At 42.2% G+C, this 18,255-nt stretch overlaps 1 protein-coding gene across 10 annotated transcripts; it reads right to left on the reverse strand.

Moving 5' to 3' along the window:
* Positions 1-194: 194 nt before the first annotated feature.
* On the reverse strand, positions 195-14,945 carry LOC110990092 (uncharacterized). 10 transcript variants are annotated; one of them, XR_015423647.1, is made up of 7 exons: positions 14,811-14,945; positions 11,355-11,652; positions 10,245-11,043; positions 6,406-6,669; positions 5,753-6,157; positions 5,277-5,426; positions 195-4,959 (listed from the first exon to the last, which is right to left on the reverse strand). XR_015423647.1 is itself a non-coding variant. In XM_087131172.1 (5 exons), the coding sequence occupies exons 1-5, from the start codon at positions 10,666-10,668 to the stop codon at positions 4,483-4,485; spliced, it is 1,341 nt and encodes a 446-aa protein (XP_086987298.1). In that variant the 5' UTR covers positions 10,669-10,683; the 3' UTR covers positions 195-4,482. The 10 variants fall into 10 exon arrangements, 1 of the variants encoding a protein (XP_086987298.1); XR_015423653.1 differs by lacking the exon at positions 6,406-6,669 and having other exon boundaries at positions 5,277-5,415; XR_015423646.1 differs by lacking the exon at positions 6,406-6,669.
* Between the last annotated feature and the right edge of the window lie 3,310 nt (positions 14,946-18,255).

Raw genomic sequence — 18,255 nt, forward strand, 5'->3', positions numbered from 1 at the left:
GATATGGGCAACAGGGGACGATCTTCAAACATGATAAACAATAAAAAGGTCTTTTATGGAAGGAAGGTCGAAGTGTAACACGACATAAATTACTTTTGTGTAAAATATAAACTGTTTTCAACGTACTACGGTACGGTACTAATTGCGCCCAATTCTTGGTATAAATAAGATCACAAATAACTTTCACAATAGCCTTACGACATCCTTTGAAGCACTCTTTAATGAATTTAAATGATCAGTAAAAGTATCAACAATATCTTCCATTGTTATCATGTCCCCAAATATTACATTCGAAGTAGTAGTTTTCATCTGTTTACGCTTCAACTTCTTTCAGTACTGTTGCTTTGTGACAAATCTTGGCTTTAGTAAATTTATAGCATTTTTCCGAAACGTTTCAAAACTCTTGTTTTCGCTATTGTATTTTTTCTTATATAAATTATATAATTATTGAAACTGGCAGTTCCTTGGTCATCCGTGACTTGAGCTTCATACAGTTTTGAAACTCTTTTGGGAAGACATGTTTTATTTTAAATGTGTTTAAAAGTTATCAAAGGAATAACTGGGGTAATCAGTGCAGCTTACGTTGATTTCTAATTCACATTAGATATACTCTTACACCGTTTCAGACAGGTGTTCTAGGGTTGCACCGAGCCAAATTAAAAGCACAGTTTGAATTTCGTACGGCAGAAGTTAAAAAAACGTCTGAAACAATTAGGAGCAACCAGGCATGAGGCGCTCGACACGACATCCAAGAGACTTGGTTTCAGACGTTGCGTCGCTCTATTCACTGGCCAAACCCAGTGAAAATGTATTTATTAAGTTTGTCTGAATGAAAGCAAAATTGTATTGGGTCTACCCCAATCGCCCTTAATTCCATTTGGTTCGGCGCGACCCTAGAACGTCAGTCTCAAACGAGTGTTAGACCGTTCAAAATTATCATAAACGGTACTTCCAAAGGAATGTCAAGTGCGTTTTGTAGATACCTTTGAGCAGACAAGCTCATCTCTGATAAGCTGATAAATTGACATGAATTAGTCTTATTCTTAAATCAACCGCCTTGAATTGAAACCAAGGTAATACCTGCATAAATTGTCGAAAACTTAATCTGTGGGAAATTTTCCTGAACGTTGCACAACCTTTGAAATTAAATTTCAGAAAATCAGACCAAGCGTTTTCAGGTTGAAGGGCATTTAAGAGTGAAACATCATCCCAAAACGTTGAACTTTCAAGAAGTATGTATAAATGAAGGTCTAAAAAATGAAAAAGTTGTTAAAAAGCATGATTTTTCCTGTCAATTTGTACATTTTTCTTCTCGTTAAGTACATTATTCAAAACTGATTTCGGAATAAAGGAATACGTATAAATCAAAATTATGAAAGCATGAAATTCGCGTATTTGCATTACTGTTTACTTAATTTAAAAAGAAAAAAGAAGCCATGTTGTTTTAAGTTTTAAGTCTACATTCTTACATAGGCCTACATAATATACAAATAAGAATGCATAGAACTTAAACACTGTAAAATGCAAAACCACGACAAATTGCTTTCTGGCTCCAGTGACCTTATAAACATATCAAAAATGTTGGAAGGTCTGGCAAGGTCTCAGGCTTCTATGCGCATAATTTGAAAATTTCCAGGAGGGCATTTGAAAGGTATCTCGCAACACTAGATCCAAAACGCAAACTTCTCAGCTGTAAATAGTGTAATAAATTTTGGAATAACCTGTTCAAACTAAAAAAAAAACCATATGTTCAAAGAAAGGCTTGCTTCATGTAATGTATCATTCAATGAGCACTTCGATTGCCTAAGAGGGGCTTGCTCAAAGTTACCTGTTGGCGAAACTATGAATTAATCCCCGTCGTTTAACTTCACTAATCGTGCAAGGGACTAGGATCTTAGAACTTACAGACTCTCTCATAATGCCTTGAATTTCTGTTCTCACCAGTGTTCCCCGGGTGACTGTGGACCTCACTAGACCAACGTGGCTCCTGACATTGAATCGTACCTATTCGTCTTTATAACCAATCGTGAGTCATAGACCGTTCAATCAATCCATACAATCCGCAGCTCAGTTTCCAAGGACTACATCTTTCTCGTACCTCATGAATGTGTCTCATGTCCTCTTCTGTCAGGGCGCAGTTATCTAGGTTTAGATGACGAACATATCTTAACTTTTCCAAACTGGGTGCCCATGATTCTGCAGAGCCCCCTAGAGACCAATTGTCTTTTAGAGAGAGCTCTTTCAAAGCTGGCATTTGACTCAATGCTACCGCAAGGTGTTCAATGTCTGTGCTTTGCAGTGAGCAGCCATAGAGCTCCAGCTCCTCAAGGTGTGTCAGTTTACTCAAGACTGGGGTCCATAAGGTCACAGAATCACTCAGACCATAAATGTTCTCAAGGATCAAACTGACTAAATCCATCCGATTACACAACGACTGCAAAATGTCTGCCATATCCTCACCAATGTCGCCTGTTCTAAATGAACCGCTCCTTATTGTAAGACGTATGAGACTGTCCGACGAACTAACATCGAGCTCCACTTGGCTACCACTAAAATTACAGTCCATCAGATTACCCATTTCACTAATTGCTTTAGCTAGATACTTGACATCGCGGCTTTCTGTACCACAGTCCTGCATTTCTAGGCTCCTAAGATGAGTCAGGGTCTTCAAACAAGAAGCCCAAGTTTTCGCGTTGCCACTCAAGTCCTTGTTGTGTGAAAGGTCAAGGTCAGTTAAGTTTTCCAACCCTCCCATCGACAATGCCAGCTCTGCCATGTCTAGTTTATTTATATCACACGAACTCAAAATGAGTTCCCTAAGGTTTCTCAGATATCGCAAGTGAGGGGTCCAAATGTCTGCAAAGCTACCTAACTTGTGGTTGCCTGAAAGATCCAGTTTGACCAGCCCCTCGCCAGATAATACAATATGCTGTATATCTTGTGCTTCTATGCTGCAACTACTTAGGTCGAGTTCCCTGAGGTGTTTGAGAGCTTTCAACTGAGGAGCCCATACGTTTGCAGTGCCACCCAATTTCTCATTCTTGGAAAGGATGAGACATGTGAGGCCTACCAAGGCTGCCAGTGATGCTACAATGTGTGTGAAATCGTGAACATTAATATGGCAAGAACATAATGTGAGTGATTGCAGGTGAATAATTGTCTGCAAACAGGAGACCCAGTTTTCTGCATTATCTTCCAAACCCAGATTGTTAGAAAGGTCCAATTCAGTCAAGTTGCCTGCCTTTCCGACTGATGATAAAATTTGACCTAGATTTCCTCCAGTCACTGTGCATGAGTGTAAGGTAAGGGAACGAAGGTGTTTCATTCCAATCAATGAAAAAGGATAAACTTCACAGACCATCGATAGGTTGCACTTGTAAAAAGTCAACGTACGTATCTGCGCAAGGTAATCACCCCTGGCATGTTGGGAAATATGATGAAGAAACCACATGAAACTGTTTAGTGAGTCGTTGGTTTTAAAGCTTATAAACATATCTTCGGTAATCAATGACTTCACGGCATCCACTGATAATAGATCGGTGGACTGACTCTCAAAGTAGCAATTTAAGACCAATTCTCGCACTTGCAGTTTATGTAGCTTCTTGCGCAGCACTCTCAACACATACCTTGCACACTGATCACTGTCACCGCAGCAGAAACGCAACATGTACTCGAAGGCACTAAGGTCATCGCTTTTGTCCAAAACATACGTAAACTTGATTTTATCTTCGTCAGATAAACTTTGGCAGTGTTTAGCTGTACAAAAGTCTTGAAATGTTTTGTGAATAAATCGTATGCTGAGCTCACATGATACTTGTCCCTTTGAAACCGGGTGTTTAGTAAGGAGGCCTACTTGTAGGGCCTTTTCAAGAGTTCCATTCTCAAACTCTTCTTGTTGAAACGTAAACGTTTGCTGACGGGAGTCAAGACCAGCCACGGCAGTCCTACCGAGTGAGATTGCTACTTCGGATATTTCTTCCTGTGACATATCTGAGTGTCTTGTGAACATGTATTTTAGTGCCTTGTCATAAAGACGTGTCATTGTTTCTGGCAGTGCTGAGTGTCTCGATATTAAACACAGCAATGGAAGCATCGTCAAGTTCTTAGCCAAATCAGAGAGAAGTTCTGACGCTCGAATTCTCCCAAGGAGATTCTCAGCCTGAGCAGGTTCCTCTTGATAGAATGTTCTCACATATTCCTCAATCTCCTGCTCAGTGATCCCTGACACCGTCAAATGAAGGAAAGGCACTGGGGCTAGTGATCGGTCCACCAGTTTGTGAAAGTTTGACGGATTAGTGCTCACTAATACCTGTATGCCTCTCGCTGCAGTCCAATGGAGGGTCTTCATAATACAGCCAAACTTTGTCTCATCGGGGTACTGGGTCAGAAACTCGTCAATCCCATCGAGAATGACAAGTACCTTTTGGGGGTTGGCGTCAATAAACGAAACCAAATCAGCTTTGTTGATGTTTGTACGTAGTCTCAGCAGTTGATCATAAATCGCGCCAACGAGGTCAGACTCCTGGTGAAAGGGTCCCATTCGCAGAGATCCAACAAACTTAAATTGCTGCAGTACGGGACTGGAACCAGCTGCCCAATCGTACGTAATGTTTTCCAAAAGAAAGGCCCTGTCTTCGTCATCTCGCCCAGAAAGAAAGACCACTTCAAATGGATTGCCGTCTTGTTTTTTCCTGCCGAAAATATCCTCATATTTTAGTACGCTTTTGCCACTCATTTCAGACAAGAGCTTGGGCAATACCATCTCAGTCTTATCATCCACCCATTTGATTATTTGTGCATAACTACCTGTTGTCGTGTACAGTGTCTTTAATACCTCTTCGCATTTATCAGCAGCATGTTCGGCTGGATCGCCACTGTAAACCGTTGTTTCTGAGCTGGATTGTCGAAATTGCTTTTGCTGTGGCAATTTCATCGCTCCGCTTATGTCCTTCTCACCACCTGTGCAACAAATAATTATTGGATCAAATAGATGGTTACTTTTAGATAGTTACCTCATGCGAAGAAAACACTCGCGTGATAGGTGTACAAATAACAATCGCATAATTCTAAATGAGAAGTGGACCATTTTCAAGTTCTAGAAAAAAATCATCGCCGGAGTAGCCCAGATAGTCAGGTAAAAAAGCCAGATCTGTTGGTTGCCCTCAAGATTCATGGAGGGCATATCTTCGTAATTTTGTAGCCTGGGCCTTTGCAATTAAATCTGTGGTTTTTATCCTGCTATCATTTGATAATCTTTGCAATGGCTATAGCTATACCTGTGGTCATACGTGATGCCTTTGTTGCCTCTTCATATCGACCAGCACCCACTTCAGCGGGATAGTCACTACCAGTCGTAGTAACTGAGTCGTCTTCTCCGAATTGTCCTGGCTGCATTTTCGTCTTATTGCTTGCATCCTGTCCATTACCTGGGCAAACATGATTGGCCCAAGAGACGTGTTCATATATTAAGGCACTTTTCCAGCAGAGTTATATTTTTTTCAGCTTTACTCTTCATTTCGGATCAATATAATTCACGCACGACTTCGGTGTCCAAGCCCTAAATAAAAAGGCTGATTTGGAATGTGCATAGTGTACACTTTACATGCAACATCTTTTCTCCTCATACTTTCTAACGATTAGGGTCGCTAGAAATAACAATAGATTAGATCGGCAGTACTTCTAAACTCACATATCTGTGGAAAGTGACTGTAAAAGCTTGACTGTTAAACAAATCGTGTAAAGGCCTACTTACGTTCATACTTTTCCAGCTCATCGAAAAATCTACAGGCCTGTTCATAGTCTTTTTCCGGTATAGTCACTCGGATGGCCAAGCCAGTCTTATCTTCTGTTGTAAGTTCATCCGTAATGAAAATCTCTGTCAGTTTCTTTGCGATTTCTCCAGTAGAGTACGTAAGCCATAGACACTCCAAACCGACCCGACTCTCAACACGAAAGATGAACGTCACCGATCCGCGCGTCACATCGTGAAGATTCACTTGTTGCCATTTGTCAAGAATTTTGAGGATTTTTTCGGCAACAACTTCTGGGCCATAAATTCTCATTTGGTATAATATAAAATCCTCCAACTTCTCAGTTAAAATGTCGTCAATTTCGTCCGTGTTTGTGACATCCGTTCTCATTCTTACCAAAGGCCGTCCTGTTTGAGAGACAAACAAATGTGTTGTTAATTTGCATGCTCTCCACTGCTGACTGCTGTCATTGCCATAATCTGCCTAGGTAGCGATTTTGTGGTCATGTTAATAAAGGAAAACTATGTACTTTGCTGGTCTGAAACATTATAACTGGCTCAGGCAGGACAACAGATCCAACTAATGCCCTGGCATCAGTGAAACGACAGAAACCCTTTTGTAAACACTAATCGGATTTTCAACACTAAATTTGTACCTGTATCAGATTTTAGTCGGGTAATATTATTTTCTTTCATGTGAACACATGTATTATTTCCACTGGCCTTCCTATGAGTATAAAGGACTCGTTTATGGTCATGTTGTTCGGTCCAGCGGGAGACGTTGAGACGCTTGATGGCGGCAAACACGACGGTCCTTTTTGGTTGATATGAGCATACGCTTACAGTTCCAGACATTCCCTTTAATTTTGAGCACGCGCATAACAGTGGAAAGAACTATTTTGTCGGCCCTCATCACGCATCTGAGAAACGAAATAAAAATGTCAAAATGAACTTCGCATTGTTCATTCTAAATTTGTTGTTGGCGGTATTGTTTTAATTTTGTTTTGTTTTGCTTTTGATAGGCTATTCAAGAAAGTATGTATTTGTATTGCAGAATTGTTGTGTTATCTTTAAGTTAGTAATCGTTAAGATCGAGAGAGTCCCTAAATCCGAGCTGACTAGATATGCATCATGACCTGTTATACATTAAATTTGTTATCGTGGAGGTAGGGAGGTATCCTGGCTAAGGCGCAGTTTTCTGGAAAACTTAAGCATCTCTGTGTTTTGCAGACTAACATTTGTAGAGGAAATTTATGTTTATTTCTATTTTTATATTTAATTTTCCAAACAAGTTGAAACTTAGGAAACTTTTGAAGGTGCAAGGCCAAGGATGGGATGATGTATTTGTATGGGTCGGTATGATGGGAACATCCGTACACTGCTAGACCCTCGTGATCCCTCCATCTGCGACCCTCTTTGCCTTCGTCCTTATGAGACACAACATTGACACCGCTGCCCTCAGCGAGACCGTCTGGCTGGTTAAAGGACTCTCTTACGGAGGTCGAAACAGCTTCCAGAGGACGCAGCTCGAATTTGTGATGTTGCTTTCGCGATCAAGTCTTCTTTTCTGAACCGTCTACCAGAGTCTCCTGTCGGCAACAGCGAGCGGCTTATGACGCTGCCTGTCCCTCTCGCAAACGGGAGACACGCCACAATCTTCAGTGCCTATGCATCAACTTTCAAGTGAAGACAATGGAGACACATTTTACGATCTCCTTGAAGCCATCCTACGTGACACCCCACAGTCAGACAAGGAGACCCTTTTAGGTTTCAATGTGCGTGTTGTCACCAACCATGTTGTTTGGGGCGGTGTCATTGGCAGACATGGTGTTGGTTTCACCATCGCTAATGGCCTCCCTTTTCACCTGTGTGCTGATGATGATCTATCCCTAATAGAGTCGTTCAGCTGCCCAACAAGCTGAAAACGACACGGATGCATCCGCAGTCTAAGCATTGGCATCTTACTGACAATATCAATGTCCGATGCAGAGACCTGCAAGATGTGACCATCACCAGGATCAAGCGTGGTGCTGACTGCTCTACTGATCTTCAACGTAACCATTCCATCCTCAACTTTAAGATCAAAATACCTGTTCGGGAGACAAGCAGTTGGAAGCGGATTAAGGTAACCGGCAAGCTCCTTCAACCACTGATGTCACTGCTGTCCCCATCGACAGCACCCCTACGGCGCAACAGGAAGCCCTGTCGACAACTGTCCTTGACGCTGCTGTTGTCACTCTTGGCTTAACAGCCAGGCGCCACCACGACGACAATGTCCCTGATTTTCATCTGCAGCAGAGGAAAAATGCTGCCCACAATGCAGCCATAAACAACCTATCCGCTGCTGTGCTTTGGTTCCGGTTTGTCCATATGAAGCAAGATATGGGACGGAGAGCATCCCACACCTTTCTTATGGTCATTGTTTGATCAGAATCTCAGGAATTCTTTACAGACATCTAGGGGTGATGTGTTAGGTAACAGTAGACCAAGTCTAGAGTGTGTATAGGGATTGGATATGGGGGGGGTACCCCTCCGTCCCATATCTTGCCGGGTATAAGTTTGTCAGGCTGCACTCCGTTGCCCAGACCTGTCTCTGTCAAATGGAGAATGAATGCCGGAGAGACAAGGCGTGCGAGATCCAGCGTATTGTAGACAATCAAGATCTCTACGGTTTTTATGACGCTGTTTGCACGGCGATTTGAGCGATCAAACTGGAAAATGTGGTTTCGTAACTGATCGAAATGGAATGCCACATTGGTTTCTTTATGGAAGAGGACGTCTGACGAGAAAACTATTGGCAAAGCCTACTCGCCACTCAATCAAGCCATAGTAATTAATCCAGCTGCGGGTCTGCACTTGGCTTGTAACAACATCCCATGAGATGCGATAAAAGTAGCTGAAATAAAGAGATCCTCGAAATTCTGGTTCGACCTGCCAAACAATCGGAGTTCAGGCTGCTGCACTCGGGTATTCTGGTAAACAAGAATTCGCCGCACACAGGATCCTCCATGCAAGAATTGCCTTTGGACGTCTTGCCCACCGAGTGTTTCTAAACCACAACCTCACAGTTAGCAAGAAGGTCGCTGTCTAAAAGGCTGTATGTGTAAGCACGTTATTGTACGGCTGGGAGGCCTGGACAGTCTATCGTGCCCATGTCAGGATTCTCGAGACGTTCCACATCAGTTGTCTCCAGCGGTTCTTGGCCTCACTTGGGAAGACCGCGTACCTCATAACACCATTATCCTGCAAAGGGCTGGTGCCGTCAGTGTAGAAGATCTCGTCATCCGCAGACAGCTCCGGTGGGTAGGGCACGTAGTCAGCATGTCCAAGAATCGACATCCCGATACCTTGCTGTATTGCAAACTCGTCAACAGAATTCGTAAGGTCGGGTGCCAGAAGAGAAGAGACGACATTTCGCTCATCTGCCTGCAATAGCGTGCAATAATTATTTCATTCATATACAACAGTTCAGGTATTCGAAACCGGTGCTGGGAAACTGTTGAATCACAATGTAAGCGAGGTCAACGTACTGGCATGCAATTTATTTTGTTTGTATGCAACCTGTTGAACCTTGCTCAGCTCGTATGGAAATTACTGTCAAGCTCCGTGACGTCTATTTGCCAGCGTTGGCACGATCTTGGTGCATATGGTGTGTGTATGGAATGGTAAAGCGTACATATGTATGCGATGACACTTCAGAAAAGTGCGTGAAATGTATAACCAAGTACACACACCAGTGTATTATTCCTTCCCTATAATTATTATGAGAGATGGTCAATTGGAAAAGAAGATACATACTATAAGTAAAGGAATAGTGAGCTATGACGGAGGTTTAGTTAAGTGTAGAGTGTTGTTATGAATTTAAAGTACAAAGCATGGGAGGGCAAGGAAGAAGTTATAAATGGCCTCTCGTAGTCGCTGTGAGGAGAAACGCAGTCGCTTGAACCAGTAGAATAATGTATATTGTTGTATGATCGTTAACCTGGTTATCGTTAAGATCGAGGCAGATACGCCGCCTGAGGTATACTTCACAACATATACGTTGAATTTGTCATCGCGGAGGTAAGGTTTAAAGCTTTCTAGTTGGGGTGCCTGTGAAAGAGTATGACTTCTATTTTAGGAGTAGCTCCTAAATGTAAATAGATATATCACACCCAGCAAGAGGGCAGCGAAAGAAGGTTGGGTTAGAGTAAGTTCAGACAGCCAGCTTCATAATATAGAGATTGTATAAATACATGTAAGGTGTTTCTAGTGGAATTGTGGTTGAAGTGCCTCAGCAATTAAAAGTAGTAAACAGTGTTAGTTGGATTTCTTTTCTTTTTTTGAAAGGATCTTATTCGCCTCTATTCGAGTGAGTATGCATTTATGAGATTGTTTATAAACACTACGCCTATTTTACCTTCACTAATTTAAAAGTAACGAGTTATTAAAGAAGCAAGGGGTCAAGTTGAAAAACTTCATATCTTTACGCTTTCAAATTATTACCGGTATTTACCTGCACTACTTCCTTGCACGTTGAGATTAATGTTAACAGTCGAGCCCACAAACGTAGGGCTATGTGAACCAGTAACGTTTATGGCGCCCACGGAAGCCGGTTGTGGAGATCCATGACTGTGCACAGCTGATATCGCTGACGGTGTTCCTACATGTAGCTGTGCCACCAAATCAATGATACCTTGAACCATGCTTGGGTTATCCATTACATGCTGCTGGCCCAAGGTTGGCAGTTCCCTGCCCATTTCCTCTTGTTGTGTCTCCTCAGTCTGACCCGTGTGTACACTGTCCACCTGCGTCTGTCCTGGAGTATGTACATGGTGTTTTGCCACTCGTATCCTGTCGTTATCACAAACCTGCTCTTGAGGGGGTTGATGCTCCTTCAATAATGCAACCCCTTTTTGCTTCGTTCGCAGGGCGATCATTTCCCAAACAATTTCCCCGCTGCAACCCCCCCCCAATATAGGAACAGTTGGGACTGTGCCAACCACTATGAATGTGACCTTCCACTTAAATTTTGAAATAGTGTCACCGCCGACGCCGATCACTTCGTGATTGTAAGGCTTTGAGACAAAATGCGCACCCCTCTCCAACAAAAAAATGAACTTTTGTCTACCTGAATATTTCCTCGGACGTACAGACGTTGATGCTGAGGCCTGACACCGAGCTTCCTGCGAATCAACCCTTTCAAGGAGGCAATTGGTGTTTCGGGATCCAGCTCAAAACTAAGGGTCTTTGGTACGAGTGGAAGGTGAGTCTGGACACAAAACCTAAGTTTCTGTTTTGTCCTTCTGGTGGCTCTGTAAAATAAGAAATAAATAGCTGAGCAGTTAGCAGAATACAACAAAAGAAAGTTTGTTTACAAGTGCAGCCTCGCTCTAACTGAAAGAAAATTACCTTCGCTTGTCTTCACTTGTCATAAACAGTACGATTTTTCTCCAAATAGGCCTATGTTGCTGCTCGCGAGCGGTGTCAACTTTATAGTTATCGCGCTAACAATAACAAGTACGCAGTGGCGCTTTCCTGAAGAGGGAGTTTAGAAGTTCGAATTCCCTAACTAACACACGAGTAAATATGCTTGTTCACTTCTTTCCCCATCATTCTCGTTTACCTTCTATTTGCAGATTGGCATTTCTGTTGAGGAGCAGTTGATGATGCTTGCGTTTTGTTCCCAGCATGCCGGTGGCAAGAAAGTGCCCTCCTGTATGGGAGTGCTGAAAGAAATGCGTCCTTCCTATATCTTTTAACTTTGTTCTTCTTAGTGATGAGTTTTGCATTTGAGTGGTCGTACACGACGGCCGTTGCCTTGTTGTCTTCATCCAACTGTTTAATGGTCTTCAAAGGCATCTTCTTTGTGGGAGTCTGCATACGGTACCGGTAGCCTAAGTTGAAAGAGTTTGAAATGGTTGCTGCAAATAAAATGACACATTATGTCATAAAAGGGATGATGTCAAAGTGGAGAGAAACTACATCACAGACAAAATTGAGAGGGGAACACAAAGGCGTCCAGTTTGGAGGCGACACGAAAAACTCAATCACGCAAGCGTACATTTGCTGACTTGGTATGAAGCCCGAGAGGTTCTGCTTCCCGAGCTGATTTCATAAACTAACTTTTGTGATTTAACTAAAGAGGAATTTTTTTCATGGGTCCCTGTCCTCTCGTTCCACGGCACCAGGAATGGAAAGATAGACAAAGGTTTACAACTCAAGAAAACAAGTTTATTGGCCTTTTATCTCCCAAGGATTTTCTTAAAACAAAATCCTGTCGAATTTGAGATACATTTACAAATTGTGTATCCCAGCATGTTCCAAATGGGTCACTTAAAGGTACACCAGACAGCAAAAGAAACTTGCCACTTCTGTCAAAGGCCATGGATACATAAAAATTCACCCCAGGTAAATAAACCATTTTTGTACACAAGTAGGCCTATGTGGCAATACCCTTTACTTATCACATGCCCAAAAGCAAGTGATTACCTTTATAACAAAGAAGAAATTGACATGCAACTTGGTTACGACATCAAAAATCACACACAAAAGCACTCTCCACCAAGCCAAAATGGCCAATGAATGGACAACATTTTCAACAACCAATGACAAAGTGAACACCTGTTTTGCCAAAATGATGTGCATGAGTGGTTTCTGCATAGGGATGCCACAGGGATAGGGATCCTTTCTAACTATGCATACACGTTATTGAAAAGTAATGATTGTGACTTCTTTATTTCGTCCTGTGACGTTGATTTCTACGTAAAACTTACGGCTCATGCTGTTACATTCTGTGACTTCTGTGACCAAGTTGCTGTGCATGTCAATTTCGTCTTTGTTATAAAGATTATCCCTTTCCTTTTGGGCATGTGATTAGTAAGGAGTATTGCAGCATACCTGTGTACAAAAATTGTTTATTTCTATGGAGTGAATTTGTATGTGTGGCCTTTGACAGAAGTGGCAAGTTTCTTTTGCTGTCTAGTTTATTTTTAACCGCCAGACTCAGGTGTCTACAATAAAGACTTTATGGGTAAGAAAGAAAGTATTAGGCCTATATTTATATCTCCAAAATATTCCAAGGTTTCCAAAGTCCAAACTTACACGAGAGAAAAACCTTTGTTAAGGCAATACCTGTACCACACTCTTCCCTTGAATCCAACAAAGGGACCCCTACTGAAGTCAATAAGACCTACTTATGGAAGCCAAGTTCCGGAAACAGCACTACATAAAGGAACCTGGCGAGCTCGCCCAGGAACAAATAATACGATCTGCGTTACGACCATTTTCCGTTCAATTCCCCATGTACAAACCTGTCATGGATACGACACTATTTTGCCAAGTTAACATGGTTAAAGTGCGTTTATTATATTTCAAAATTTAAATGTCAACTTCTACCCATGGGCCAGACCCTAGACAGAGGCAAGTTAGGGTTAGCCGTCGGCATTACTTGTCTTTAATTCTACTACGGTATTTTGCAATTCACTACACACTAACTTTGAATAAATATTTCCGTCATTACATACGAAATATGCTTTAACAGAAAAGGGAAGTTCAGTGAGCCTTCGTGTTACTTCCAGACTACAGCAATGTAGGCCACACCAACCCCACTAGTCATGCACTAATAACCGACGCTGCCAGAATCCTGACCAATAGCTTTTGGTTGGTTCCAAAGAGGACAAAATGATAGAGCAGGTTACAGCAGTGTAGTTGGTAGATAAGAAAGAAGATTCATAACAGGATCCTATTCGATCAGGTTTTCTTTTGTTTTGTTTTTTTCAAATTCCTTTTAAAGTGTTTAAGTGTTTAATTGTACCTCAGTAGTCAACTTTTAACTTCAAAGGTCTTATTTTTTTACCTTTGAGTTTCTTATTCTGAGAGAGAAAACACAGCACCTTCTCTTATTTAACCTTTTATTTAATGACTTTTCTTAGGAACAAGCAGAGATCGGTGGGGAAGGCCGCATTTGCTACATGTACGTAGCTCCTTACATGTAGCTGGAAGGAAAGGGGAAGAAAACAGCGAATACATGTAAATCGCCCTTCTCTCTCAATACCTTGACTCTTTTTTGGGGGGTCCTCCTTCTTCCCTTCGCCCTTATCATGGTGATTTTCGTCCATATTAAACGCGTTGCTGTCTAAACCGCTTATCTGCTTCGCACATGGAGGCGTGGCAACAACAGATGGCGCGCTTTAGCACAGAAACAACTTTCCTTTGGTGGTAAGGTTAGAAGGACTGTGTTTGAAGTCGACTCAGACACAATTCCCACTGGTGTGTTCTCAACAGAAACGACGAAACACCGAAAAGGTCATTGATTGTGTTTGAATATATACGCATGCCCTTCCTTTCATGTTCCAATGGATAGACCCTGGGGGTCTGTTTTATTCACAATTTCAATAATATACGTAGGCCTACACCACTTTTTTTTTTCAGTGCTACTCACCGTAACTACTTGCCGCGGCAAATTGGGATCTGAACATTTTAAGAAAAAAAAAGGTGGCCCTTTTACGCTTCTGTACAACATCCCAACACCACGCATTCGCCTCCTTCAAGAGGGCAAAAGGTCACGGTCAACAGATTCCCCAAACTTATACGTGGGCAGGCTAGGCCGTAGAATGGCAATTCCCTTGCATGCAAATTATTAACGTTCATCGTTACTTGTATTAGTCTACTGTCGAGTCAACTCTCTAATTAGGGCGTTTGATGTCCTCTTTTCATTAAAAATGTTTTCGGCCTACTAAATACTCTAGGGCCAGCAACAAGCAAAATCCAAAACTTGTAAAGTACCAAGCTATTTCCGGGTTGGGTACGTGTCTACACTGCTGCTACATACGAACTGCTAATTTTGCTATCGTGGCATGCTACCACGTTACGAGAGTGACACACGCCTCCTACCGACCTGAAAGTCAGGATGAGTGAGGCGTCTTTGCATCTGAGAACAGATGATCCAGCTGGGTGGTACGGTAGTAATAATACCGAACCGATTATTCATTACGCAGGTGGAGATGGAAGGTTGCTCAATATGCGTGCACGGACTTCTTACTGCTCCTCTTTTTTAAACAAAACTCACTCCTCCACTTACTTGAATACTTGAAGTAAATCCTCCATATACTTGAATGCCGCGAAGAAAGTGCTTGTTATGGGGAAAAGGCTGTCTGACTCCAAGCCCGTCCTCCAATTCTGAACGGGGGAATTCCAATTCACTCCTGTTACAGAGGGCGCCCTTCGACAACGCAAGCAAGTGTGCTAGGTTAGGGCCTATTTAATAATTATTTCTGTAAGTGCCACCCTCCCAGTGCTAACGTTGCACTACAGGGTGCAGACCAATAATTCAAGTGAGAATTTCTGGCCAGCTCATTAGCATTAAAAGTGCCCCCACATACATCTTTTGAAAAAGGAGATTGTTTGGCCCCCAAAATGGTGAGATTGTGTAAATCGTTGCCAGGATCAACTCCCTGGGTCTTTGAGCTTTCATATGAGGGCAGAAGGGCTGAAAACTACGGTTGAAAAATGGTCCTAAAAAGTGCCCGAGAAAGTTAAGGGTTGCCACTTGAAAAATGGCTGCAATCAGACTTCGGAAAAATCACTTTTTGGGGGGTGATTTTGTTTTGTAGGAATAATTAAAAATGTAATTGGTTAACCCACAAAAAATGGAAAAGAAATTGAAAGATAAGTGACCAGACAAGAATTTCATTTGTGTTTCAGAAATCTCAGGGATGTTGGCGTGCATGCTATTGGGCCCTGAACGGTGCTGATTTTACACTGTTTTCAATGGGGCTTGAATTAGTGGACTGGACCCTACACCGAATACGCGCCCGGCCATAGAAAACAGTGCCAAATCGGACCGAAATAGCGCCGCCTCGTGAAAAGGTTGGCCTCCGTTTGTTTCACTGGAAATTCAAGATTATGGCCAGCAGATCACTTTTCATTTCAATTTTATGGGGGTTAATAGAAAAAAAAATATTCGCCTTTTCGCGAAGAAACCCCTAAAATAGTAGTAAAACTATGCACTCAGCTCTAAATATAGCCGCCCGCCTCTATCCAAAATAGGCCCGCAATTTGGGGCTTCTTGTGAAAGAAATATCAGTCCCAATTTCGGGAATTATAGAAAGATGTCTATGATCCCACCTGATGGCATGTCTTATTGTAAAAACCCCGATCAAAATATTATTGAGCTCGGACGCAGAAATGCAATGATTTGGTGAAATGCAACCCTATGCGTACAAGTATGCGGTACCTAAAAGAAAAACCTAAACTTATTGTGCGGTGCATTTGGTGAAAGAGACCATGTTTCTCTGTAACAAAGCTTTGCGTTCAGGACTTGGACTCAGTGTGGACTCTCAGTCTGTAGAATCCTGCGAGACGTTGCCGCGTACAATGTATTAGTTTGCTTCGTACATTAGCTCCATGATTGAGCAGCTCAGGCTACCTATAAAGGGGATTTCCGGATTGCCGTTATGCAGTTTACTCAGTATGTTTATGATTATGAAATTATTGTGTACGGTGCATGCAAGAGCCCGGAGCCTCAAAGCAACAGGTCACTCAATGAGTTTCGGAACCTTCGCGCCGGGTCCGCCTGTGGAGATTTTACTTGGGCCGTCCTATTACATTCGACAATTTTTGAATACTGATTCCTAACTGGAACCTCCCCAAGAAATACTCATGTCGGAATTTCCCCTTTGTCCTCCTCAAGTAATATTCAGGGAAAGTCACCTGGAGACGGGTAAAAACTAATTTCATTAACAACCTCGCTTCGGGCAGTATCGTTCCTAGGTCACGTTGTTCATGCACGTTATAGTTTTCATTCCCCGTGCTTACGTGAAGCGAGATTGTACAACATCGCAAAGATGTACCTACCTGCAGTCGATGGACTCTAGATTCAGTCGGCCTGACCTGACGCAGTTCTTGTCAGCAAAGGTTAGATTACACATGAGACTCTTTGATAGGTCAATGTGGCAGAATATTTCTTTCTTAGGTCAGGTAATTTTTAAGTTTCCATAAATAGATATGCTAGCAACTATTTTACTAAAGGCCTTTTCACGAGTAGAGTTTTGAAAAGTAACCGAACAAAATATATTAGAAATTCTGAAATGTTTGCACTTTTTTCTATTCAAGGGTTCTGGAAGCTCTCTATTATTGCGAGACATTTCCGCTGAACAGTTTTTGGGGATTACTGCATGGTTCAAAAATGTTCTATCGTCTTTAAATTTGAAAAAGCTCAGATATGCATTTTGAGATACAAGTATGTGATTCACGCATTACTGACGTGCAGTCTAACAGTGTAAACATTGGCAATATACCAAAATTAACAAACATTCTTTACATTGTGCCTACGCATTTAGATGGGCCGGTGATAAAGCACTAAAGCGTTCGTAGCTAAGCAGCACATCATCATAACATACACGTAAACATGAGGGGTGTTTGAAAACTGAAGAACTGACCGCAATCGGGAAACTTTACGCCGATAATGGCCCCAGCCGAGCCATTTCATTTTTTAAAGAACTCGTTAATCCGGCAATGGAAGCAGACGTACCGGTCCTACAGTCTTACGGCTCAATCTGAATCTGAATCATTATAGTTGGCAAGGCATCCATAAGGAAATAAGACACAAACATTATTATTTTTATTAATTACTGTATTTCTGGTAATGACACCAAGGATTCCTCAAAAACACCCTGGGCACTGTATCTTGCAAGCCTGAAGAAACCCGTAGAGAAGAGACAATGAGAAGCAGTTACACTTTCAGAGGTGGGGGGAGAACCCAAGGGGAATGTTCTGGGTAAAACTCCCCATAAAACTCATCTAGCCTACCTCAGGCAAATGCAAAGGTGATAAACCGAATTAGACTTCACCAAAGATTTGTAGCAAACAGTCGCTCGAGTTGAAATAATATGTTCACCTGACGCATATTCGCGTTCGTTTTCACTTCTACGCCAAGTATGAACCAGCCTTTAATACTCAGAACCGTGTACGCATGCTCAGAACTACGTGCACATGCTCAGAACTGGCATAACGAACCGCTGTATTTGCCGCCTGCAGCATGCACATCTCAGAATATCCCACTGAGGCAAATACTCAAGAATAAAGCCTAAGCAGCTTCCAAGAAACCAATTAGAAGGGAAAAAAGGTCATGGCGATCACATTGTGGTTGACCTTTTTTGATGAAACAGCCCGGGCAAGTTTAGCTTCTCGATTCAGACTTGCCCTCAATCGTCGCTACAGTGATAATGGACAGACATGTGTCGTCACACACAGAAGGGACTAAATATACGAAAATGATACACTTGAAATGGAAATCCGTCTCGGCCAAAGACCCAGACAGGTTAATCTGAATTTGATCACGGAGCCATGCATCCGTCCACAAAACGTTTCCGCCGGTTTTTTTTGTTTGTTTGTCATTTTAACCTTGTATTCAAACGTGCCACTTGACCAGCAATCTGATTTGAACCAGCCAGCCGACCCCAGCAGGGTCGACTGGTTCAGACGTCTGCAGTAATAAGCGGGAGGTCGTACGTTCATGTCCCACC

Source organism: Acanthaster planci, linkage group LG21 (genome assembly GCF_054643075.1).
Source record: "Acanthaster planci isolate LZ-2023a linkage group LG21, COTS_SCS, whole genome shotgun sequence".
Classification (NCBI taxonomy): Eukaryota; Metazoa; Echinodermata; class Asteroidea; order Valvatida; family Acanthasteridae; genus Acanthaster; species Acanthaster planci.